This window comes from Nymphalis io, chromosome 9 (assembly GCF_905147045.1).
Source record: "Nymphalis io chromosome 9, ilAglIoxx1.1, whole genome shotgun sequence".
NCBI lineage: Eukaryota > Metazoa > Arthropoda > Insecta > Lepidoptera > Nymphalidae > Nymphalis > Nymphalis io.
The window spans coordinates 12,915,567-12,942,639 of record NC_065896.1 but is presented as its reverse complement, the minus strand read 5'-3'; the positions used below and the strand labels follow the sequence as shown (position 1 = coordinate 12,942,639).

Sequence of the window (27,073 nt, the reverse complement as noted above, 5' to 3'; positions counted from 1 at the left end):
GCTTGTGACGATTGTATGCTTGTAACGTGTGATCGACTTTTAAATTTACCCTCATCTAGGTATATAATCGGATTGAACACATATATTGCGATAAGAATCTCGTAATGAAATATATAGTCTTAATTTGTCTACCTATGTAATTAAAATCGGCTCAATTTAAGCGGTTTTAACTAGTTCAAAATAGTGGACCTATTTGTATATACACTTATTAGGTATATTTTCATTTCGACTAATATTCGATTTATAGTTAAAATCGAAATATTCAATAAAACATTCCATCAAGTATAGCTAAAGTGGAATTGGTAGGAAGGTAATCTGAAATCGACCTAAGTGTATGGTTATAAGGTGCAAATTTAAACTGCCATTCAATGATCGTTTAGTAATTAATGAACAAAGTATGTTCTCACTGTGACACCACAAAACGTATTTTATAATCAACGGAATATGATCACGGAAGTTTCTTGTACCGAAAATTTAAGCTCGTTTAAAAAAAAAGAAAAAGAAATGACAGCTCAAGTATTTTCGCGCCAAATATTGTAATTTTCGCGATCATCTTTCGAACGTAATATTCTTAGTTGTAAATTTGTATGTAAGTGTTAATAGGGATGGTACCAGTTTTTATTCAGTATTATGATAGATAATTTTTGTGAGACTTTACAACGACGTTGGTACATTTTATATGGTCAATGTAATATTCTTTTTTTCTCATCGTAACTTCACGGTACCGTAAGCAGTGTATTCGCCAAAGATAATGCATAATTTTATATAAGCATAGATAACGTAAGTGTAATGTAAGATTTTAGATTTTCGTGGCTGCTGCGTATTGCCATATGTTTTATTTAATTAAACTCTAGGCTTTTAACGAAAAAAAAAAATCTCTAAACAAATGTTTAATTCCAGTCAGACATCATTGTTGCGTATGTTGCAATATTTTAATTAAAAAAAAATGCTCAACTTGTATAATTTGAATATCGCATGTTTTATACATATTTTTATTTCGCTATTAATTTTTTTTTGTCAAAATTAAAAAAAAAAAAACTACACGCAATAACAAAATATATAATGCTATATTATGTGTAAGTTCACTGTCTTTCGATGTAATAAATGCACACTATTTAACGAAATTCTTATTAAATAATTAGGCAGGTGTAACATTTTTGATATTATAAATTAAATTGATTTTATGTTAAAAGTTTGCAATTATGAACATTTCGACATTATTTCAATAAACAATGGTCCGTACATAAATGAATAAATGAAACAAAGTTACCAAAGTGTGGGTTATTTCATATTTAATATCCTGTGAACGTGTGAGTGTAATGTACGTGCCATACTGTATTGTAAAATTAAACATTTTTTTTTTAAATTAATCTTTCTCGAATATAGTATCATCATTAATAAATATATCGTAAAAATTATAAAGTGAATCAATTTTTTGTTTGTTCTGTAACGATTTTTTGAATTTAGAATATACTTTTGTTAATTTATATAATTTATTTTAAACATGTATAATATTGTTTGTTTTTAAAATCATATGCTTTATGCATTACTATTTTGCTTTTTCAAGTCAATTATGGTGCGAGTATGTTAAATTTATACATATACAACCTTATCACATTACAAGAAATATATATGCATGTATGTGTATATATTTTTTTATTAAATGTTAGTATCCGTTAGTTTGAAATAATTTTTTGTCATTAAAATATTTATCCTTATATCAATATTTCCGATGTAAGTCTTTATAACTAAAATTTTTACTGATTTAGGTAGTTTTTTTTTAATAAAGGAATCTTTGATTCATGACAAGACAATACAGTTTTAGTTTTCATAAAAATTGCCCAGAGAGTTAATTACAGTGTTTTACGTAGTTATTGTAATTTTGGATACTTCGCGCCCGATTTAGAATGTCCCACTGGTTACGAGCTTATTCTACCACGCTCCTCCAATGCATAACATAATTATAACTGCGGTTTTTTTTTCATTGCTTTTTTTTACAATATACGTTTTTTATTTCTTGTAATGTATAAAGGTTGGTTAATTAATTATCTATGGTGATGTAATGACTTGTATAAGGTAAATTATAAACGGTTGATGAATAGATCAAGTGTATGGGTTTACAATGCAAAATAATAAATGGATTAAAAATGTACGATGTTGTTTTATTGTAATTTATTATTCGTTAAAAAAAGATTCTTGACATCTCTAAGAAGAAAACAAACATCCATGTACCCAGCACTCTTGCATGACACGACTATTAAAACATATCGACCGTAAATAAATAATGTTTATTGTTTAATAAAATTGTATTGATCGTAAATTACAAAAAAAAAACGGAAACATCAATATCTTCTTAATTGATTTCTGGGAAGCGTAGGTCAGAATTCTTCATGTGTTTCTCAAAATATTCGTCAACCTCTTCCTTCATTTTGTCCGTATTAAAATAATTAATCCAGTTGCCAGATTTACCTGAAAAATATAACAAATAAAGTTAAAGAGACGTACAGAGTTATTATGTAAAACAACAGTTTTTAAAAAAGTCTTTGAGTTCAAAAATGAAATTAAAGATATGGTATCCTCGTGGATCTTTCAGCAAAACAATGAAAGGCCATAAATTACTTTTCTTAGAACCATAGAAGACTTATTAACATTTCTAAGAGGGTGAAATAGGGGTTGAAGGTTTATATGGGGAGTCCATCATTTTTGAAGTAAGAAGAATGATATAAAGATAAATTCATACGTATTTCGTCGATTTTGGAAAATCGACCCCAAACGGGAGAAATTGGGTGGAAAATTTAGTATAAAAATGAATAGTGATCTAATCTGCTTGAAATTTACTATTTTTGTTTAACTAATAAACATGAGATTAATGTTTTTAGAAATTCCACCTAAACGGTTGGCGACTTTTGTTTTTCTTTTGAAGGGTTAATACGATTATATGGATATATTCACTAATAAAACTACATTTACATACTTCTGGGTGCAAATAACGAAATGCAAAATACAAAATGTCTACAAAATATCGATATCCTCTGGGGAAAGCGCGTGCAAGAAATACGTTTTCTTTATCCAAACTTCATTATGGTAGTAAAGCTAGGAATTAGCAAGTTTAGGTAGTTTTCCTTCCAAGAATACCATCCATGAGATATTCATTCGAATGTCAAAGTATATAGTTCCATTTTAAAGAGTTGCTTCCCTTGACAATCAATAAGTCCCAAGGCCTGTCTGAACATAGCCGGCATTGATTTTATTGAGAACTGTTATTACATGGATAGTCTTTATCGCCTTTGGACGTTCTGAAGGATATGGATGCGAGGGTCTTTCAGCAGGTCTCGAGGCGTTGAAGTGGCGGGAATAGTGGAGGGCTCTTGCCACGTGGTGTGTTGTCTTTGCAAACAGTGGTACGCGCGCAAACGCGGACCGGCCTTCGAAGCCTGGATGAGACGAAAGTGACTAGTCACCTTCCGACTTACGCAGGTATCCATTATATCGGATGCCAGGTCTTACAGGACCTCTCACTGCGAGCGAATATGTGTAGGGCCGTAGCCTCCTTCTGGGAGACCGTAATAGTCCGGAAGGAACGGCGGAACGGGAAAGACCCGATCCTGCTTGGCGGAGACGACGTCGGCTTCACGTGTCCTATTTCAGACGGTCCTGAAGAGGACAGCAGCCGGGATGGACTTGCGCTGCCGTACGCACTGGCGAGGAGTGTGGCGGACGAGATTAGATTCGCCCCCTGTGAGGAGCTCCGCCGAGCCGCAGGGCTTTGGATGTGTTATATCAACACGATCCCGCAGCTTCTAAAATCCATTCCGAGAAAGCCATCGCACTGGTTTTAGTTTGTAAGAATTCCACATAACCCGGTTCCTCCGCCGAAGGAAGCAGGTCCATTTCTGAAGGTATCCACTGCGTGAAAAAAACAAAATAATGGACAGTTTTAATCTTTCATGCTCTTGAATGAGCTCTGCAAGTTACTTTAACTTATTAAACCCTCAAAAAAAAAACACCGCAAACGACGTATACAAAGAGATGCTTCGATTATTATTATACAAAATAAGTTTAAGGCACAATGCAGGCAATCGCTTCTATCTATGCAAAAGACGCAATGTGTCTGGACAAATGTGTGTAACTAAACTTCAATATTTAATTGTTACTTTGATTGTAATTTATTATAACATATATCTCTATTTGTTTAAACATTTTAAACATTTTATTACTATTTTATTTTCATTTTTTATTCAATATGAAATATTTTCCTTTTTCTAGAATAAATAAAAAATAAAAAAAAGACCTCACTGTTTTAGTAATGCTTGCATGTTTTCTTTTATTTTAGCCTATTGTGCGTGTTATAAATTGTATTAACTTTTATTATTTAAGTAATTTTATCTCCTTTTACCTTTTACTGCACTGAATGTAGCGTTTGTGTTGGCAGCATATGTACAAGGCGTAGACTGAAAAGCAGCCTAGCTGAGACTACGACCTTTTCACCAAATTATGATATTGTTAACTCTTTTTTTTATGGTTATGTACCTTAATTTTTTTGTCTTTGTTTCGTTTTGGTGAATAAAGTTATTTATTATTATTATATATTTATTATATAAATAAAGTTTTTAGTAAGTTGAACACACACACATTATTGATAGCTTTTGTTTGTCTTGGTGGAAGAGCGGAGAACTCAGTAACACGGGTATAAGCCTAGTACAACTTTGCAACTAGTTTGATCATTGATTTAGATAGAGATGGTTTAAGCAATAATAAATTTTCAGGAAAACGAAAACGATTCTAGGGCCAATGATTTACCCTTAGCTATTTATCCTTATTGTGTTCTGTTACTTTTTTTAATATTAACTTGAAGCATATATGTACTATATATTTAAAAATTATATAAACGAATAACAAATTAAAACGAATGAACGCGAAACCAGATAGCGAACAACAAAAATTAATTAAGACAGTTGGGTAAATCTCTGACAATGGCTGTTATCTCTTTAAAAATAATAAAATACACAAATGAAAAATAATGTAACATTTATTTCTGTAGATTTCAGACTCTGCGAGTATAAAAATAAATATAAAATTGACCATAAGGGTGAACAACGGTTTTCAAGAAATTCAAGCTAGATAGATGGTGGTGGTTATTTCGATACCTTGTCGATAAAATAAAAAAAATCTCTTAGTTAATTAATATTAAATTATATTGCATCCTGCATGAAAATGAACGAATGATAACTACACTTTTTTATTATCTATATAATCTCTCGAGTAAATACATTAGCACGATAAGTATAGAGCCATGCTTGCTATTGTGTATCAGCTAAGTGGGTTAGATGTATAGTACTAGTTATATCAGAAATGTAAATAAATCACTTTAAAAGTAACCTTAACATAAATTAGATTGGAACTCGCTTGCATCCGGTAAACAGTCATGTTTGCTTACTTGAACCCACATTGCGCTAGTTCCACTCACAATTCAGATTTGTTTGACTTTGAAATTAGTGTACCTCCATGCTTTTTAAATTTGTTAGGGATTTATTGGTGTCTTGGCTTGCAAAATATTGGATTTATGTTACTTTAATAATTAAATGAACGCAGTTTTTTATATAACATATGTATAAATATTATTAATTATACAATTGTAAATCATTTTATTAGTTAGCTTAAGTCTTAAATTTTTTCGTGTCAATTTGTCTGTCTATCTGTTTGTCTGTGACTGCTTGTTATATTATTAATCTTTAGCAGACTATGACTTAAAACTACGAAGAAGCAGTAAAGATCAAACTTATTTTTAACCTTGTTACCCATTTTCACACGTGTAATATAAAGAAATTGCGTTTATTTAATTATTAAAGTATATATATAATAATCAATGAAAAATACTAAAACATATACCTTTTCTCATAAATGTTACTTCGTTGTCCTTATTGTCCGATTTGCCAAATTTAAAACCAGATGATTTCTTCATGTTTTCGAAACTAAGATATTCAGCCAATTTCTCTTTTTGTTCGAGTGTATATTCTTTGCCGAGGAATTTGGATACTTTATCGATTACAGATCGTAGATTCTGTAATATTTTTTTTTTGGTTTTAGAAATTTATAATAAAAATGACCAATTTTCGACATTCGAAAAAACAAATTATACTATATACATAATTATATAACGTATTAGTTAATACATAATTGAAGATAATAATAATAGCCTGGGACATTATTCACACACGGCCATCTGATCCCAAACTAAGCAGAGCTTGTACTGTGGAAGGAAACCAGACAACTGATATACTACAAATACTACTTTTTCTTTGTAAATATATACTTATATAGATAATTACACCTAGACTCAGGACAAACAGACATGTTCATGCACACAAATGTCTGTCCTGGGTGGGAATCGAACTCACAATCTTCGGCGTGAAAGGCAAGTATTTACCAACTAAGCCAACCGGCTCGTCACCAACAACATTTGGGACCAAGGCTCTAATAAATAATAAGATCAGACTAGAGTTTACAATATTAAGTATTAAAGACATCGGAATTATGCTACACTATTAAAACGGGTATATGAGTTATATTCCTTGTACGGATTCAAAAAACTTAACCCCATAGATAGAAACTTATTCAAGTCTTTGACTTAAAAAAAGGTGACGAGCTCTACACAATAAAAATACTGAGATTAAGCAAACGATAGGTAAATAGCATTTTGTGACTTCTTGCGTTGCATCATATACATACTTAAATGGTTGCTTGCTATACAAACACCATCAATCAAGCGACCATTGGTAAAACCTTATATTGTATATAATTATATATGTACCTACATTACCATTTTATAAGTTGAAAATTATATTCAATTTAATCCAATTATTCAATATAGAAGTTTTACACTTTATTAAATTAAAAATATATAAAAATTGTTAAATTAAAATCTACTACCGGTTCGCAAAAGAAAATAGTCTGACCTGAGAAGAGTGTCACCGGCGAGTGATTAATTATACACCGATATCTCTCTTCTCTTCTTAGTAATAGTCATTTGAAAGAAAGAGAGAAAGCATTGTGAATCTATTAAAAAACCTACTACTACTAGGTTTACATAAATATTATACAACATACCGTTTATATTATTTCTATAAATGTTTAAATCAAAAATAAATACCTTTTGCATTTCCTCGTAGAACAAAAACATCATATTTTGATGATCTCGTTTCGCCCAAGCCTCCTCTATGTGCGGGAATATTGGCATGTGTAGCACTGGAAATTTATTTTTGTCAAAACTTTATTTAATTTAGTGCAGTAAATAAAATATTACCAAAAATAATTTTAAACACAGAACCATATGATAGTATTTAAATATACCCAAGTGTTAGAAAGAATACGATACATAAACGGTACCAGCAATATTAAATCGTTGTCCAAGAAAACTTGCTTAGTTGTAGAAAATACACCACCAATTAGAAAATGTATCTCTATTTTATCAATAAAATAACATTCATTCATCAATCAATAAAATACAACTGTAGGACTGACAAACAAATTCCATGCTACAGTTATTGATCTGTATTCAAAAATGCAGCATTTATTAATTAATTTACTAATTTTGTAGTCTTGATTATAAATAATTAAAAGTAAAGCTTTCATCTCTATGGAGAGAAAAGTCATCAATTTGGTGAGGATTTTCTCTTGAATCAGTATTTGATCATGTGATGTTGAGCTGTACATCGTATCCCCACTTATACTACTTATTCCCAGAATTTATTTCGCGGCATGCTTAAATAAATCTTTCTCATTGTACGAAAATGTATCAAGTAGTGATAGCAATCACAGCTTGACACATTTTCATTATCTTATGATGTAAATTTTGTTCTTATAAAACAAAAGCAAAAGTTATTTTTGAAAACTTTGTAGCTTTCGCTATGCTTATTAAATCCCGACCAGGTGACATATCCTAATAAAGACCTGCAGTGTCTTTTTCACTTAAAAAAAAATAAAAAATATCACTAGTTTCGAAAGCGCTATATTTACAAAAGACTGTTCTGAAATTTTGACAAAGAATATTAATAAAGCCTTAAAGCCATTCCATTCTCCAACTAAGCGTTGAAGTTACTCGAAGCGGGCACAACAATAGCCTAAGGGGTCAGAATGGAAAATGCCTATATTTTAAGCTATTGTGGTTTAATTTAGTAAATTGAAAACGAGAAATTGTTATGAAAATTTCATTTGAATGGTGAGTTTTCTCGCTAGTTGTCTGCCACTAAACTAATTTTCCCTTTTGACTATTATTACCACTTTCAATTTATTATTAAATGATTTATAACTTTAATAATCAAATATACTTTAAAACAATGTATGCTATAATTATAAATAGATAATGTGCAGTCAAAACTCCTCAGTTTTACCGAATTCGATCTTTTTTTCTCATAGTTCAAAATGATTGCTATAAAAATCAAGGCAATTTTCGTTTTTCTGTATCAAATCTAGATTACATTACACTGACACAGTCTATATTTTTATTTTATTATTAGTCTATATTTTCTAATTGCTATATAGCAAATATATGACTGGAGCATTTAGCATTAATAATATTATTAAAATGATGGTAAATACGAGTATGAAACTTACACAAGTCTTTCTTAAAGAGTTCCCAGAACTCTTCGAATGTGACGCCTTCGTCGAAATATCTGAATAGTTTGTGCATAAAATGGAATGACACGGCGACGTCGCGAGGATCTCTGGCTATGTATAGTACCTGAGAAATATGTTACGTTTAAGTAATTTTATTGTTTGTTTGATTTCCAATAACCAACAGGCTTTCATCTTTGTATATACAGTTAGAAGAATTATAGCAATGCTTATTTACAGAGAATTATTTCTAATTTGTTGTATCTATAAGTTTAAAGTTAATGGTTTATCTATTAGAAATAATTGTTTAATTCAATGTGTTGCATGTTTCCCAAATAAAAATAATATAAAATAAAAATGACTGACTGACAGGATCGTTATCCTTATTGGTGAATGCCATCCATAGCGAAAAGTTTGGGTGTGCGTCATATAAAGATAAATGTCAAAATATTATCAGTGTTCAATATCTGTTTAGTAATATACAAAATATTTGTTTGAATATCTAGTACTCATTCATACCAAATAAATGTTTGAAAGTCGCCAGTCATTCTGATGTCATGATGACCAGCTAAATATAACTTCCGCATAAGGGCTCAGTATTGTGGATTTATCTTTGTACAAGTTAAGAGGCCTATCACAAATTTCATTTTTCAAAATTAGGTATTTACGCACGACGACGACTCGATCGGGTTCTTGAGTTTACGACACAGAGCTGTCGCGTGATTAAGCAATCTTGATAGTTTTTCTATTATGTAATTTATCGTTTTACTTTTTCTGAAAATATTGTTATTTTTGATAAGCAATTCAATAGGCTAGGCTATATATCTCAAAATCCAATAAAACTATATATTTATTTATGTGAAATTTCAGTGATTTTCACTGCGTGATTTGAGTGTATTCAGTGATTGAGTTTGTGTGCGTTCGAGTTGCTGCCACTAGCTATCCATCCGCGGCTTCCCTCGCGTACATTATTTTAGTATTTTTTTTAAATCAATCAAATTTACTAATATTAGGAATTTTAGTAATTTACCTTTCCAATTAAACATAAAGCTTATGCTGTGAATTCAATATTAATTCATTTTTACTAGATAAATAAAGAAAAAAAATCACGGTATAGAAGTTGATGTGCAGCGTCATCGAGCGGTAAGTTACAAGGCGAATGGTATAAAATCCTTCATCATTGAAAAATTATGTGTGGCTTCTATACATATGGTGTTCGGTTAAACAGCAATAAAATTGTTCGGCTCTAATATACGTCAAACCTAAAAATTATATCAGAAACAGGATACAATGCTGTATAAATTATAAAATGATGGTACCTTGGCAGTGTCGAGTAACTTCGGCGGCAATAGAGACAGCGGCAGATGAGTTTTAATAAAACGCGGCGAAGTCAATGTATGGAGATTTCTGAAGTCATCGAATGTAGCTCGATGATGGCTGTTAACTGATGGCTCTCCTTTTCTTATTTCTGAAGCCTGTGTAGGATATCTAAGTAGTAGATGATTTTGAATTAATTATTATTCTGCAATCGTAAACTGGAATCATAGGATTCATAGGAAAAAATCTGATAATTATAAACAACTAGCTATCTTGTAATTCGTAACGTAATGTTAAATTCGATAAATGGGTTTTCAAATTGCAAAAAGGAAATTAAAATGTCCTTACTCAATAAATGCGTATCTTTTTGTAAGTGATGTGGACTCAGCACCATCGTAAGCCAGATCGTTAGCAACCAACCACGCCAGTTCTTGTAGCCACGTGGTACCTTATGAAAAACATGTATATTGTACGACCATTTGACTTTTATTGGGTATGAATTTTGTAGAAGGATAACGAGGAAATAACCAAAAAAATGTCAACATGTGAAAATACCAAAAATTTATGTGAAATTCTACAATGCAGTCTTTGTTTAATATTATATTGGAATCTTAACTCACATACAATTGTATTTAATATAATATTAAAGAATTTAGCATCAATAACTTTATTTACAATTTCCATCCGTACGACATTCACAAAGTAATCTGTGCCCATTGGGCAAGTAGTCAATCATTTGAACATCTCATTTCTCAAATTTTTTGAGACATTGAAGATCTAAATATAACACACACAAAGTAAATACAATTAAGCCATAAGAAATCAACTTAATTTCGATCGCAGTTCTGAAGTATGCTTCATTTAATAAAGTATTCTAAGGATGACTTGTTGGCAAGCAGGAGCCCGGCTATAAAAGCCTGTCAAGTCTTTTTTATGCAATATAAGCTTGCGCGATTCCAATGAGCAATGTGTCAGCGACGACTACATTGGTATCTCCTATTTATTCAGATGTATTACCTGATCTAGAAAAAGAGACGACCCAGATATCATCGGGTCTCACTTCAAGGTTGTAGATGTCTGCAGCGTGGTCACCGAAACCCGCCATCGAGAAGTACCCATGAGGCCCGACACGGATGAACGGGCGAATATAGTCTTAAAAAAAACATATATTTATTCACATAGATAGTTAAATGCGAAATATATTATATAATTGTAAGATTAAGTTTGAGTGGTTATATTATTACTTAATTTCGTAAGTTGTAAGCTAAAGGGTATTTAAAAATAAGCCTGATTGAACCCTACATACCTAATCTAACATTGCTGATGACAAATAAAAATACTTTCTTATTTCTCAGATCCGGGGTTTGAATAATAGACTTTCTCGAGATGCTACTAGACCAAGGAGGTAGATAAATATTACATTCAAAATAAATTAATATCATTAAAGTTCACGTTCACGTAGTAAGACTATAAAACACTCATTATAAAACATTCACATCACTGATGGTAGACCTATGTGCAAGCTCGTCTGGGTAGGTACCACCCACTCATCAGATATTCTACTGCAAAACAGCAGTACTTGGTATTGTTGTGTTCCGGTTTGAAGGGTGAGTGAGCCAGTGTAATTACAGGCACAAGAGACATAACATCTTAGTTCCCAAGGTTGGTGGCGCATTGGTGATGTAAGCGATGGTTAACATTTCTTACAATGCCAATGTCTATGGGCGTTGGTGACCACTTACCATCAGGTGGCCCATATGCTCGTCCGCCTTCCTATTCTATAAAAAAAAAAGTTAGGTGATTTCTAAAAAGTTGCATTTCGTATTTCAAACGGAATAAGTTAAAAATATTACGTTCGTGTTGCATTTTCGATGCATTACTTGCACAAAACATTTCTCTTATAAATTTCTAATCTCAAAATGTTTGCTGTATCTGACAGCGTTATTATGACAATAATTTTGTGTGCAGTGACGTGGAACGCAAATTGGATATTTCAAAGGATACTGGGCTATGAAATTGAGCTAAAATCGACTGAGACTAAGGTTGCTTGCGAAACAAAGGTTTAATAAAAGTGGTTTTATCAGGAACATAATAGGAAGTTTAGTCAATTTATGTTGTGTGATATGTTAACAAGAATAATCACATTAATTATGGCAAAATGCAGTTGGAGTTCAGATTGAGCAAACCCGATTTTAAAAAATAAAAGAAAGAAAGGTAGACCAAGGAAATAGCCCACTGTTTCCTTGACAATGCCTTGGGGGAGCATTCTTTACCACAGAGAACGGTGTTTTTACTCAAGCGGGATCTATATCAAATATTAACATAAAGTAATACTCATAACACTGAAAAGGATTTTCCTACTAATATATTTAATACTAATATAATACGTAATCTAAATAAAATATAACGAATAAATAAAGCTTTCTAATATTTATTTTATTTTATTATAAAGCAAAATAATTCAATTGATTGATAATATATCGTGGTATATGTATAATGGTAATTCGAAGTTGAGCGACTGATGGTCAACCAAGTATGGAAGATAAAATATTAACGTGCTCTCGATTACCAATTTTTCGATTTTTCGATCAAGGTTAGAATTCATGAACAAAGAGTAAAACAACCTACATTTTTTCTTCATTTCTCAAGTTTAATTTATTAAAGTCATAATAACAAACGGAAGTATGCACTTATCGACCTTTATATCGAGTATAATATTCTCGGAAGAGTTTATTCATAGTTTTTATAAAGTCGTTCAGTAGAGAATCAGTAAGGTTTAAAAATCATAACTCTTAGCGAAGATCTTTGTGCATACTTTAAGAAATTTAGTTTTTGAAGTTGAATCTGTACAATAACCTATACAGATTGATTGAGAACAAATTCCCTAGTCGTTACATATCTAAGGTCCTTTCACAATACAGATCAGTTTTCTAACTTTAGTAATAGCAAATGTGTTGATGTCATGAAAATGGATGCCAGAAAAGCGGTACATTGACGAATTCCCTTAGTGTTGTTGGAAAATGAATGAATAATCAATACTTGGTTCAGATTAATTACCCCACAGTTAACTCTTAGAGTGTTTATGATATACATTCCTATCTAAAGCTTTGCTTAAGATATATAAAATATATAAGTTGTAGTTATTAAGAAGAGGGCTGGCTTAAAAGGATTTAGTCATCATTGCGTCAGAACAAATACAATCTGACAGTTAGACAGTCAGGCAGACAGACATTCGAAGATTGGGTGAAATTTCTAACTTAGCCACATAAAAAAATATATTTTTCAAAATAGTTTCTAGTAAAGTAATAACTTTTATTTTATACCTTTATAGTATTTTTTCACCACTTTATCTTCTTCTTCCGTGACGTTTTTGATCTCATACGGATATATTAATTTTTCCGCCATTTTGTTCTGTAAACGAAAAAGAAACATATGATACATATACTATTATTAACTTCAGAATCAGATTAAGAAAAAGTTCAATTTGTTGAGATAATGTGACATGGTCTGAATAACTGAAATTGTATTAAAAGGTATTACATTAGTGGAGCTTAGTTTCCAAGGTTGGTAGTGTATTGGCGACATATGGGCGGTGGTGACCACTTATTGCCTGATGGCCCATTTCCAGTCTACCTACTTATTTAAAAATAAGCAACGTTTTGGTCTACTCGTTAGCCTTTTCAGCAGTAAATTGTCAGATTATTTATTTATTTATTTACCCATTATTTATCCAATTTATACCAACAGCGTTCACTAAACTTATGCATGTAATAATAAAAACACATTCAGACTTAATATAGAATACACACATAAGTGGTAGATTTATGACAGTAAATAAGTAAGTGTAACGCATATATTCAATAAAGATTTTCGACTTTTGACATAAAGTGCGCGACTCTTCAAGGCGGCCACAACATGCATTTTCAAGGTACAAAATACATGTGTATATATGTTATTATACTACTTAAAAAAGATTATATCAAAGACAATATTTTTTTTATAATTAATTATATATTTTATAATATTAATATTACGAAGCATAATATCCGTATGAGCCTGGAGTTAGATTTTTTACGGTTTTTTACTACTAATATTCGGAGTCAGAAATCAAGAGTCTTTAGTCTTTTCTAATAAACTTCTTTTCGTTTTATTTTACTTGAATACAACATATAATAATCACAGTAATAAATTTTTTGTTTAAGAAAAGAACATTTTGTTTAAGATAAAGACATTTATTTCTCATAAAGAATACAAAAAGTCAATTAAAATGAGAAACTACATTAATATAGCTTCAAAATTTTTTGGATACAATCAAATATATAGAAACTCAAAACAGATGAAGGTAGTACTAGAAAAAATAATATATATTATAGAAAACTGACAACACAACGCATAGCGGTGAGACCAATGTGGGCTAACAGCTATTTTGTACATACAATGAGGCGTTTCTTAAATATAGTAAAACTTTCACTATTTACAATCACATCGGGTAACTTATGTTAATGTACACATTCACACTCCTTCGAACTATATATTTTTTCAATACTTAGTTCTTTGGCGACTCAAGCTTGTTGCACTTATTGTTCAGTGTGCGTTATTTTATGAAAGCATAATTTTGAATATGTTTCCTGTGTGATTATATTCCTAATGAGAATGTAAGTTTTGACTTAAATTCATAAATCCTCATTAAAAAAAAAAAAAAATTAACTACACAGCTACAATATCACGCAGAGAGTCATAGATACATAAGTTAAATAATAACACATTTCAACATCGAAAATTAATTTCAAGTGTTTTCTGTGTATGAAACCGTCTTTATTTTCCCATTAAACAATTATTTTTGGACATATTAATAACTTAACTGAAATTCGTGCACAGCGGTCATATTACAGTCAGGACAGTACAGGACAGTCAAGTCGCCGGCGTAGGAATGATTACAGCACGTAAGAGCAAATACAGGTGCACTCTCTTCACTTTCTATATTTTCATTGCTTTAAAGTCCATACAATACGAAAGTTTACAAACGACAAACAAAGAAATCTAATCACCGAGGCATGGGGAGTGTAAAACTACCTACTTTCTAAATCTAGTAGGGCTTTGTGCAAGCTCGTCTGGGTAGGTACCACCCACTCATCAGATATTCTACCGCAAAACAGCAATACTTGATATTGTTGTGTTCCGGTTTGAAGGGTGAGTGAGCCAGTGTAATTACAGGCACAAGGGACATAAAATCTTAGTTCCCAAGGTTGGTGGCGCATTGGCTATAAGCGATGGTTGACATTTCTTACAATGCCAATGTCTAAGGGCGTTTGGTGACCACTTACCATCAGGTGGCCCATATGCTCGTCCACCTTCCTATTCTATAAAAAAAAAAAAAAAGAATTGCTTGTAACTATTTTATCTTTTCATTGCTTTAAAGTCCATACAATACGACGTACTAAAGGACATATTCAGAAGGCTTAAGCCGCCCCTTCGAAAAGACTCGTTGCCCGAGTAGCACGGGACTCCCCTATTGAGAATTTGTTGACAGAAATACTCAATAACTTTGTTGTTGACTGGACCAAAGAAGCACTCATATTAAAAGAAATTTGAATTTATGGAAAAAGACGCTGAAGGAGATATACGCTAGTCTGGTAATAACATAATTTGAGTATAAATCCAAAGTTTACCCGTGCGAAGTCGAGACGGAATTTATGTTATTAAATACCTATGGTCTAAAAATAATTGCTTGTTTTTTTAATATCTCAAGAATGCCCCAACCTTTCTCTACAATATATTAAGTAATGTTATCCTCAATATTAGATTAATATTATTAGTATATGAATATAATAAAGAAATGATAAAAAGGAAGTAAGAATATAATATAGGAATTTCAGTATATCCATAATAAGTAAAAAAGATCATGCATAGACACTAACTAATGTACTAATGTAAATATTACACCAGAATATAGGCCTACATCCAATAACATTTTATAAGATTAAAGCCAAATTATGCAGGCACACAAAAAATAGCATAAATGAAAATAATATGAAAGATACCATAAATTAACTTGGTGTAAGACTGCTAAGCCAGGATAGGTACTATATCTAGGTCTAGGTCCATGAGTTCCGGTTTGAAGTTTGGGTGATTCAGTGTAACTATAGGCACAAGAATCCGCCGAGATGGCCCAGTGGTAAAAACGCGTGAATCTTAACCGATGATCGTGGGTTCAAACCCGGGCAAGCACCACTGAATTTTCATGTGCTTAATTTGTGATTATAATTCATCTCGTGCTTTACGGTGAAGGAAAACATCGTGAGGAAACCTGCATGTGTCTAATTTCACTGAAATTCTGCCACATGTGAATTCTACCAACCCGCATTGGAGCAGCGTGGTGGAATAAGCTCCAAACCTTTTCCTCAAAAAGAGGAGAGGAGGCCTTTAGCCCAGCAGTGGGACATTCACAGGCTGTTACGGTACGGTTACGGATAGGCACAAGGCACATAACATCCTAAGGTTGGTGGCAACTTAAAAATATAAGCAATGGTAATATTTCTTCCAGGGAGGTAATGACGGCTTTCTATCTTTCTATCAACTATCTATATAATAAAAAAAGTTTAGACGTGTCGTTTGTTGATTTCCTTGTCATCATTAGATATTTTAACATGGAACAGTTCACTAATAATGTAAAATACTTTTTCTAAAAATATATTTGAGTCATTTTACAAAATAAATGTTTGTGAGTATTATTGGCATTTCAAGAAAGCTCTTCGGTTCGAAGGAGTCGGAACGAGAAGTTTAAAAGGGGACGAACAATTCTCAATTCAATGTACTTACGTAGTTATTGATAATGGAAGGTATAAATTCCTTCATTTTGCCACCTTATAAAGTGTCTACACTTGCTATCAAATTAAGTATAAATATAAATATAATTGCTTTAACATTGACATCAACCTTTATTTTTGTATTATCATATTACGATACTTCTTTAATCATTTCACAAGCAACAAGGAACATTAATTATAACTGTCTTTTTAAACTAATTTTAAGCAATGGTTTCGCTTATTTTGATCTTCATGTAGATATTACAACAAGACTTTGTTCCATGTTTGTTTTGTTCGTTCCATGCTTTTTGAGTTCGTCATATCAACTATGTTTTGTTTTTTTATACGACTTGCCTGATCTTAAGCATAGTCACGGTCTAGGATGTAGCGCGCCTGCCCAGAAGGAACCCGTTTACTCTGGATTTAAAGATACAAAATGTGGGTATTTTAGTATTGGTACTAAAGTAGTCTAATAGTATTGGTACTAAACATATTAATTTGGCCTTATATAGAATCGTTATGATGTTATTTGTAAAAATAGAACTGTTACTATAAATATTAAGACAAATGTCGCCATTTATTTTGTATCATATTATATAATTTAATAATCATAAAATCAATTTCTGAAAGTCGTTCGTTGTTTATTGTAGTTTTTATTATCATAAAAATCTATTGATTTTCATTTACTAACATAATATAGTATAAAAAAAATCAATTATGATTATAAAACTTTTGATATATAGAAATTTTACATATATATTGTCAGTTATACAGAAACGGGAATTGATTACCTAAAATCGCCACCCCCCATACAACACGCGACCAGAAACATGTGCAAAATTATTGAAAAAAAAATATGGATGGACATTTTGAAAAACGTTGAGCGTAAAAGCTATGTCAGAAAAGACATTGATATGACAAATTGAATTAGAGATGTATATCAACTTATACTGTTCAGACTATATTAAGTAAAACCTATCAAACGATATATTTTTTTTAGAATCCTCCAATAAAATATACTTTCCAGTCACGAACTCGGTCTATCAAACGGAATATTATACGGACTGAAAAAGGATTTTTCAATTATTATATTTTGGAATTGAGCCAAGAATTTTTGGAGCATATCGCTTTACAAGCGCACTATCTTCTACGATTTTAATAACAAAGTGGTTTTAATTAAAGCCACGGATTCAGGATTCAAATTAAGAGCGGTTTTATGTGATTGTTTTACATATTTTAATATATCAAATTACCATATGTCGAAATTACGCTCACCGCAAAATATATTTACGTAATAATGTTATTTATATTTATGCGCACTTTTCCTGTCCTGCGGTGTAAAATTTGTAAGAACATTCCGAGATAGTTGCTCAATTTTAATTACAAGAAAGCTGAAACGTCATCGATCCGTGTTTGAGATCAAAGTAGAGAGGAGGTAACAAAGGTTAGATTGCTTTGAAGTGTCATCGAGTTTAATGAGCGCGTGTGCGGCGACTTTAGAGAGCTGTGTACGCGAAACTCGTCTTTATGATTTACAATTAATTTTGCTATGGATTTAACGTATTTGATATATTTAATCAAAGTCAGTTTTTAACTCAATTATTAACTTAAAGTAAACAAAATGAATATTAAGAAAATTATGCACAAAATTGCAGGTTCAAACGATTAATTTTTCGTTTGCTTAGTTTACGTATATAATTCATCACGTTAAGAAAACATAGGAAAACTGCATGCAGCTATTATACGAAAATCTGCCACATTTAGAGTCTTTTATTTTTGATGTATTAGTTTGTTAAGGGCGATATAACGTTTTTTTACCATTTATTCAATAATTTACTAACAAAAAACGTTTGTTTTGATTAAAAATCTTAATAACAAATTAATAATGAATTGTCGATTATATCAATCATAATATGTACAATGAACGTATTATAAGCAACGCATTATATAATATTATCGGCCTTATGTATAAACGTTGCATAGCGACTGTTTAATTAAACTCTGATTTCTTTTTCTCTCATTATTGATCTGACATTCGAAAGAAGACGCAGAATTATTTAACTAATCATCTATATAAAGAAACGCAACTGAACTAAACTATTATATACTCGGCAGCGATTTCAAAATGATAGCGAATAGCGAGATGGCCCAGTGGTAAGAACGCGTGAATCTTAACCGATGATCGTGGGTTCAAACCCGGGCAAGCACCACTGAATTTTCATGCGCTTAATTTGAGGTTATAATTCATCTCGTGCTTTACTGTGAAGGAAAACATCGTGAGGAAACCTGAATGCGTCTAATTTCACTGAAATTCTGCCACATATGTATTCCACTAACCCGCATTGGAGCAGCGTGGTGGCAGCTCCATACCTTCTCCTCAAAAAAAAAAAGGGAGAGGAGGCCTTAGCCCAGCAGTGGGACATTCACAGGCTGTCACTGCACACTGTCACTGATTTCAAAATGTTGTAGAATTTATTTATTTTTTACTCTTGTTTTATTTGCTTTTAGAACTTGTAGGACATGATCGAATTTTGTAGATGCAGTTACGTAGGTTAAGAAAAGTAATAGGCAAATACAGATTTTATATTGTCTGCATCTGTTAATTATGTACCTTAATAATATATAATGTAGTGTACACACATCTACAGTAATGTATTAATTAGAATTTTATAATTTGATCTATTATCTGTGTGTCTATCCATCTGTCATCTCGGGTGACACACATCGCGGAGCGCGGGAAATTGAATATATATATATATATATATATATTATAGAATAGGACGAGCATATGGGCCACCTGATGGTAAGTGGTCACCAAACGCCCTTAGACATTGGCATTGTAAGAAATGTCAACCATCGCTTATAGCCAATGCGCCACCAACCTTGGGAACTAAGATTTTATGTCCCTTGTGCCTGTAATTAGACTGGCTCATCCTTCAAACCGGAACACAACCATATCAAGTATTGCTGTTTTGCGATAGAATATCTGATGAGTGGGTGGTACCTACCCAGACGAGCTTGCACAAAGCCCTACCACCAGTTATATATATATCGGTATTGGCGCGAAGTGAAGACGGTGTGTGTGCATAGCGAGCTGATATATAAAACATAATATGTATTATTTAATTTGTAATACCGATAGTACGACTTGAGCTAATGCACGGTTTAAGGGTGAATATTACATATAAGCTATCCCCTTTGAGTTCAAATCGTTTTTAAAATGGTTAAAATTAATAATAAAAACAACCGAACTTTCATATTCTTGAGATGAATTCGCAATTAGAATCTAAGGCATACAAAATGTCAGAAAAAGCAATTATTAATGAATACAATCACTATATTTAATGCGATATTTACACTCCGCAGTTCTGATGAGTTTTGCGTAAAGCAGACCTTAGTCCAGCAGTGGGACATTCACAGGCTGTTACTTTACTGTATGCGTAAAGCAATATTATTAGTTCAACAGGGAAATGCTAGAAGATTCCTTGCCGCTAAACCACGGTGTCACGATTGGTACTGTAGCTATTATTAATTTTTACTTGTATATATTTAAGTCTTTAAAATAAATTCACTTTATAAAATATAATTAAAAAAATAGTTAAATTTTTTAAAATTAAAATTTACTAGTCATTTTCTTGAAAATTGTCCTTTATTTTTGAAATTTCACATTTTTTTAAATCTAAATGATTAGAGAATTTGTGCACACGTCATAATTTTAGGACAAAAGTGAAAATATCAATAAAAAAAGTAATTAATCACAAAATTACGAATTTAACGACATTTTTGTCAAGATACGAAAGAACAATTCAAATAAGCTAATTATGCGATAAAAATAATTTATAGATCATATCGATATCTGACACTGACAGATAACTGTTTTTTTTCTGGCGTGTATAAGACAACAATTATAATAGGCGAATGCCTATAAAAAAAGGCCGTGACAGTTACGATATGTTTGCAGCCAGTGTACACAGATTTACTAACAGTATAATATATGTAGTAATGTATGATGTAAAATAAAATGAACAATGTTGTGAATGCTTAAACGGCACTCGGTATTTTAGAACAATAATGTATTGTTTGATAAATTGAACGTTTAGTAACAACTGTAGTGGCTATTTATAAAAAAATATTGCAACTACAGAATTTAAGGCGAATGACAAAATTATACCTTCATTATATATTTAAAAAAAACATTAACTCGCTTTCTAATTTTCTCAATCCCTTTTTTATATTATATGAACTGTTTTATCTTACTTCCTATACTTTTTAATATTTATATTTATTTTAAAGTGCTTAGTGTGATTAGAGAAGTAATAATTGAATATTCATAAAATAATAACTCTACAGAAGTTAAACTTAATCAAAATAAAATTTAAAGTATTTTAAAATAAACAACAGCTTCTGTTTAAAGTTTAAAAACAAAAATTAACTCGGACACACGTTATTATTCGTGTACACAGTATTAGTACTGATTATGACCAGATTCGTTACAAAACACAGTGTGAGTAAATTATTTTATCACAAATAAAAGTATTCTTAAAATAAATGAAGTAAGCGTTAGTAAAAAACAATTAAAATGAAGACGTTAAACTTTATAAAATCAAAGGTATGGAGGGCTTAAGTTCGCGTTTCTTTTATTTTTGTCAATCCCGAGGTTGGTCAAATACCCCGAAAATTTTCGAGACTATAAACGACCTGGATCCAGGATCGAATTCTCTTAGTGTGATGTTCAACAAGTAAATATTTTTCATTTGATTTTATTAAACGAGAAATATTTATACAAAACTTTTGCTTTCTCCGTAAGGGCTCTTGCCTTAAATTATACTTTCATAATATAAATATATATAATATATAATACGAAAACTTACCTTAATCTCGAAGTGGTACTAAGTGATACGAAGTGGTATTACGAAATACGTGCACTCGGGACTAGGAATAATATAAGTGTGGTTTGCAATGAATGTATTTGCAGACTAGTTTGCGCGATTGACAAAATGTATATATATATTATAGATTTTAAATGACCGGGTTGAGTCGATATCTTCCAGTGACAGTACGTAATCTGAGATCGCGGGTTCAAGCCTGGGATAGCGTGATATTTCATGTACTTAATTTATATATAAATTGTGTATATAAGGAAATCTATTACATGTGGTTCTACGAACCCGCCTTAGTGCGGCGTTGTGGAATAAGCTCCCAACCCTTTTTTTAAGAGGAGTGTGGCTTTTGCCCAGCTTTAGCAGCATTTTCGGGTTGTTTTTTTCTCCTTAACTTTATTGAACTTTTTGTTTCGCTTTAATTCACTATAATTTGTTTAATACAAAAATGCTTTTATATTTTTCGAAGCTTTCAGAAAATCATGACGTCACGAAAAATGTTTTGAGTACATCCTTAAAATTTTCTATACCATAACAGTTTTATATAAATTTTAATTTTAGCTAAAAATAATTTTGTATTATGTGTAATTTCTATAAGGGTCTTCATATCAAATTATTGAGGTCTTGGCCGAGTATTTTGACAATGTAAGGATTGCAAGGATTTAGTAAGATGATACATCGTAATATATAACAATAATATCGTAAGTTTTTTTTTTAAATTACAATATTATATTGCTATCTAGCAATCTCCGTTTTAAGGGATTGTAAATATTTCTATTTACTCCTCCAATTGATGGTAAAGCTTTTGCTAGGAGTGGGGACAAAAATTGCCCAAGGAATCAGAATCGAACCGACAACGTTTACTTCGCCAGGCGGCCCGAAAACCATTGCGCTATTGACTTTTTAATATCCTTCAACATCATGAGGCATGCTTGCAGTTAACCAGCCGAGTTGGCCGGGTAGGAAACATTTGATCTGTAACTTGTTCATCTGTATTTATAGTATGGTTTTGTATGTAACATGTTTGTTATTGCTCTATAAATACAGAAGTATTCTGTAAATGTCAAGTGCTAAAATCTCATCTGCATTTGAGAAGGTTAGGAGCTTATTCCTTTACACTGATCCATTGCGATTTAGCACAATCTACCACAGGTGTCAGATCTTCATCCGACACATACCTCACGATATTATTCTTAACTGCCAAACACATAGAAATTCAGTCATTCCTGCCTTGGTTTGAAGCACTCGTTTAAAGCACTGGACTATCTCCGCTTTCAACCAAAAGGACAAACAAGGATATTATTAGAATACTATTAAGTTGTTTAAGCTTAGTTGATAAATTTTAAAAGCTGAGATGGCCCTGTGGTAAGAACGCGTGAATCTTAACCAATGATCGTGGGTTCAAACCCGGGCAAGCACCACTGAATTTTCATGTGCTTAATTTGTGATTATAATTCGTCTCGGAAAACATCGTGAGGAAACCATGTGTCTAATTTCACTGAAATTCTGCCACATGTGTATTCCACCAACCCGCATTGGAGCAGCGTGGTGGAATAAGCTCCAAACCTTCTCCTAAAAAGGGAGAGGAGGCCTTAGCCCAGCAGTGGGACATTAACAGGCTGTTACTGTACTGTTACTGTGAATCAGTTGTCGTCTTTATATATTATGTAATATCTATATATTATATATATTATCTAATGAAAATCCATGTACATGTAGTTTATTCGTAAGGATGTATTTTTTTAATTTTTCTCCACTCACTTTGCATCCGAGCTTTTTTGGGTTCTCTTTTTATTATTTTTAATTGTTGTTCTTTTATGGCTCCGTGATGATGCACTAAATAAGGCGGATTTAACCAAAGCGAGATTTGGTTAGCTCCTCAAATACCGCGCTGTTTTTATTTTTTAGCCCGTTTTAAGTTGTAGTCATTAGAGTACATTAGGCATAGACATATTAACGCTCAGCCCAAACTGCTGGGGCACCATGAAAATTTGCATACAGTTTCCTTTTACACAGTAGTTTAGTACTAAGGAAGGACTTTTGAAAATATTACCCCTAAGGTAAATGTAAATCCTTCTTTTTTGGGGAAAAAGTTATGGAAATTTGTAATTAGCAATTCAGAATTATGACGGGAGCGACGCCGCGGGTGAAGCGCTACTAATAAATAATAATTTGCTAGTTTATGACTAATGCTTCGTCTGAAACGTCGTTGTACGAGACAAGACGAAACTTTGGTTTATAAATTGGATGATCATAATTATGTCCTTTTGATGTGATTTCTAAACAGCGAAAGAAAATCGTTTGTTACGCTTTCACGTTTTGAAGATCGGTATGATCATCATGAAATTTTGCTTACATATTATCAGGGGGTACCCTGAGCCCTTACTCAAACACGAGCGAAGTCGCGGTTAGAAACTAGTATTGTATATTTACATTACATCATAGCGACAGAATCGTTCATCCCAAAAATACTCTGTTGTTATCAGATAACATCTCTATCTGCCTCAAATCTCGCAACTTTATATTTTATCAATTCAAGTACTACTTTAATTTAACTAAGATTATCAATTCATACTATTTCAATTACACATAATAGTTGACAAGTTTTATTTGTCTGAATAGTTTATTTTTCACAGAAATGAACTCATCCCGTCGTGCTGAATTTGTTGTCCTACCTACCGTATTATGAGAGTGAGTGAATAGAGAGTGCACTTTAGCTTGCGCATACGCATTGTGATATATTGTCTCCGCAAAGGTCAGAATAAATTTATTTAAGAGCGTGTGTTAATGTCTCATGAACTAGACCTACCATACCTTTTTAACAGAAACCTGCATGTGACGGATGAAATTATGCCACAATGAATCAGCTTGGTGGAATGAGCTACTACTTCCTCTTCGGAAAACCCTTGCCCAGCAATGGGGCATTTACTAGCAGTGACTTTCCTTTTACTCTTTTCTTTATTGGGCTACAATGATATATAACTTATTATCACAATATTTCATAAAACAAAGTCTGTCATCCCGCGTCTGTCTGTCTGAACGTGACAAATGCAAAATCTACCGAACGGATTATAATACGGTTTCACTAATACACGAATGAACCGTGAGGAAGGTTTAGGTATATAATTCATTAATGTTTTGCGTAATATTCGCTGAAATATAACGATAGTTGTTGATGTCGAAAAATCATGCAAAATGGGAGCTTTACTGGCGTGCGCCGCGTAAATCAATTGAGTCATGTATTACGATATAAACGTTTAATGTAGACCACCTACCCGTGCGAAGCGGAGAAGCTAGTTTAATAAAAAAAAACTTACCATTCTTCCATTTGCACCACACAATTCAATAAGCGAAAATAAAAATAATTATCGTATTCCGGCTGAGTGCAATGCTGACATCATCGTACTGAAATATTATCGCTAGATATGAGCAGACGCTGGGCAAATATTTGATATAAAAAATACATGTTGCGATTGGCATGTTCAAAGGGTTTACTCGCTTATCTTTAAAGCTCTTAAAATAGACCAGTAGATGGAAAAAAATAACCAAAATTAGTATAATTGTTTCATTTTTGTTAAATAATGTCTCTCGTAATCTTCCTCGACGAGACACTTCATCACGAAGTCTACATATGACGGAGGAAGTTCTGATGCATTACATGCAGTCAATTGAGTTTTACGATATTAAGATAGATCTGAGAGCCTCTAGATAAACCTGCTTCATTTTTCCTATCTTATAAGGCCGCAGCGCAGACCTTGAAGTTCTGTTTTCAAACCACTCGTCAAACCAATTCAGCAAATCGCATTGCAGTATAAGTTCCAAACTCAAAAGGAGAGGAGATAAATCATCCTCGCCTGGCCCAGCAATGGGACATTTCCTGGCTGTTAATTTAATGATGTGATAGTCGCTAGTTCTATCTTTACCCCTGAAGCTATAACAGTCTACCTCACTATAAGTTCGCTTTTTGTTTAATGTTAGGGTTTCGCATCAAAAACTGTACATATTATTAGTACTTACCTAATCTATACATCGATACAAATAAATAAAATTGAAATGTCTCTCTGTGATTTCAACATAACTGACTCCATTTAAGGTAATGTGGCTGTTTGCGAGTTACCAGCCATTTAAATATTTCATGTGTTTAATTCAAATAGGTAGATTTGAAGTTATCGTGTCATCAGATATTCTACCGCTAACAGCAATACTTAGTATTGTTGCGTTCCGGCTTGAAATATGAGTGAGCCAGGGTAACTACAGGCACAAGGGACAGAAAATCTTTATTCCCAAGGTTGGTGGCCCATTGGATGTAAGTAATGGTTAATATTTCTGACATCGGCAATGTTTATGGGCGGTGGTAACTTAACAACAGGTGGCCCATTTGCCTAGCTATAACATAAAAAAAGTCTTACTAAATTTAATGCTGGCGAAGCCGAGGGTTTTGTCAGGGGTAGTGATATTGTATCACCCATGCAATTGTTACAATCATGTAGCAGTATACCAAATTGAATCACTAATTAATACTGAATTGGGCATTGTAGCATACAGATGCAATTTTTCGAGCTTGCTGCACAAAAGAGATACTAATGAGGCAATGGAAGGTATTCGTACGTAATTTTAAACTTTATCATTTAAAAAATAAGATTCACTTTATAATATTCGAGTACAGGTGGCTTAGTTTAATAAATTGTTAAGGTAATATTGGGGAAGAATTAATAAAATGTTATAATTAATTCTTCGTTGTTAGTTCAACACAAATCAACGAACTATTTATGCATATATAATTTTAATATCTAAAAGACAAAAGCATTTTGTATGTTTGAAAGTTCACAATATCGGCGTGCATTAAACAAAGATTCGTGGTAGTGATTTTAGCTGGCCCGCATGGGTGGGGATCAGTGGGTATGAGCGGCTGGTGTATTTAAAGGTATAAGGAATCTTCAATATCCATTCCATGATTACAATATTGGTTATCATTGTATAAAGCTTATATTTCAAACAGTGCCAATTCCAATAAGCGGTGGTCTCTGAGGCCTTACTTAGAAAAATATATTTATTTGTTATATTTATTTTTCAAATTATATCAATTTTATATTTCTCGTTAAAAAATTTTTTTTTCAATTATGTAAAAAGATGCTCATAAATATTATGTGTGCGTGTGCATCACATGACCCGTGAGAGCTTATGGATGGAATTCGATATTCAACTTTTTTTTTTTTTTTTTATAGAATAGGAAGGCGGACGAGCATATGGGCCACCTGATGGTAAGTGGTCACCAACGCTCTTAGACATTGGCATTGTAAGAAATGTCAACCATCGCTTACATATCCAATGCGCCACCAACCTTGGGAACTAAGATTTTATGTCCCTTGTGCCTGTAATTACACTGGCTCACTCACCCTTCAAACCGGAACACAACAATATCAAGTATTGCTGTTTTGCGGTAGAATATCTGATGAG

At 32.2% G+C, this 27,073-nt stretch overlaps 1 protein-coding gene across 4 annotated transcripts; it reads right to left on the bottom strand.

Moving 5' to 3' along the window:
* Positions 1-2,270: 2,270 nt before the first annotated feature.
* LOC126770610 (sulfotransferase 1C3-like) lies at positions 2,271-25,023 on the bottom strand. 4 transcript variants are annotated; one of them, XM_050490088.1, is made up of 9 exons: positions 24,934-25,023; positions 13,254-13,341; positions 10,948-11,082; positions 10,279-10,378; positions 9,933-10,101; positions 8,614-8,740; positions 7,151-7,245; positions 5,890-6,061; positions 2,271-2,469 (listed from the first exon to the last, which is right to left on the bottom strand). In XM_050490088.1, the coding sequence occupies exons 1-9, from the start codon at positions 24,934-24,936 to the stop codon at positions 2,354-2,356; spliced, it is 1,005 nt and encodes a 334-aa protein (XP_050346045.1). In that variant the 5' UTR covers positions 24,937-25,023; the 3' UTR covers positions 2,271-2,353. The 4 variants fall into 4 exon arrangements, with proteins under 4 accessions (XP_050346045.1, XP_050346046.1, XP_050346047.1 ...); XM_050490089.1 differs by lacking the exon at positions 24,934-25,023 and adding an exon at positions 21,608-21,701; XM_050490090.1 differs by lacking the exon at positions 24,934-25,023 and adding an exon at positions 14,642-14,666.
* Positions 25,024-27,073: the final 2,050 nt, after the last annotated feature.

Bases quoted from the DNA above. Each gene is read 5' to 3' on its own strand.
- LOC126770610 (XM_050490088.1), bottom strand. The intron at 10,102-10,278 runs GTAAGGACATTT...TCTACTACTTAG, and splicing joins AAAAGATACGCATTTATTGA to ATATCCTACACAGGCTTCAG. The intron at 8,741-9,932 runs GTACCATCATTT...CATATTTCTCAG, and splicing joins AGTTACTCGACACTGCCAAG to GTACTATACATAGCCAGAGA.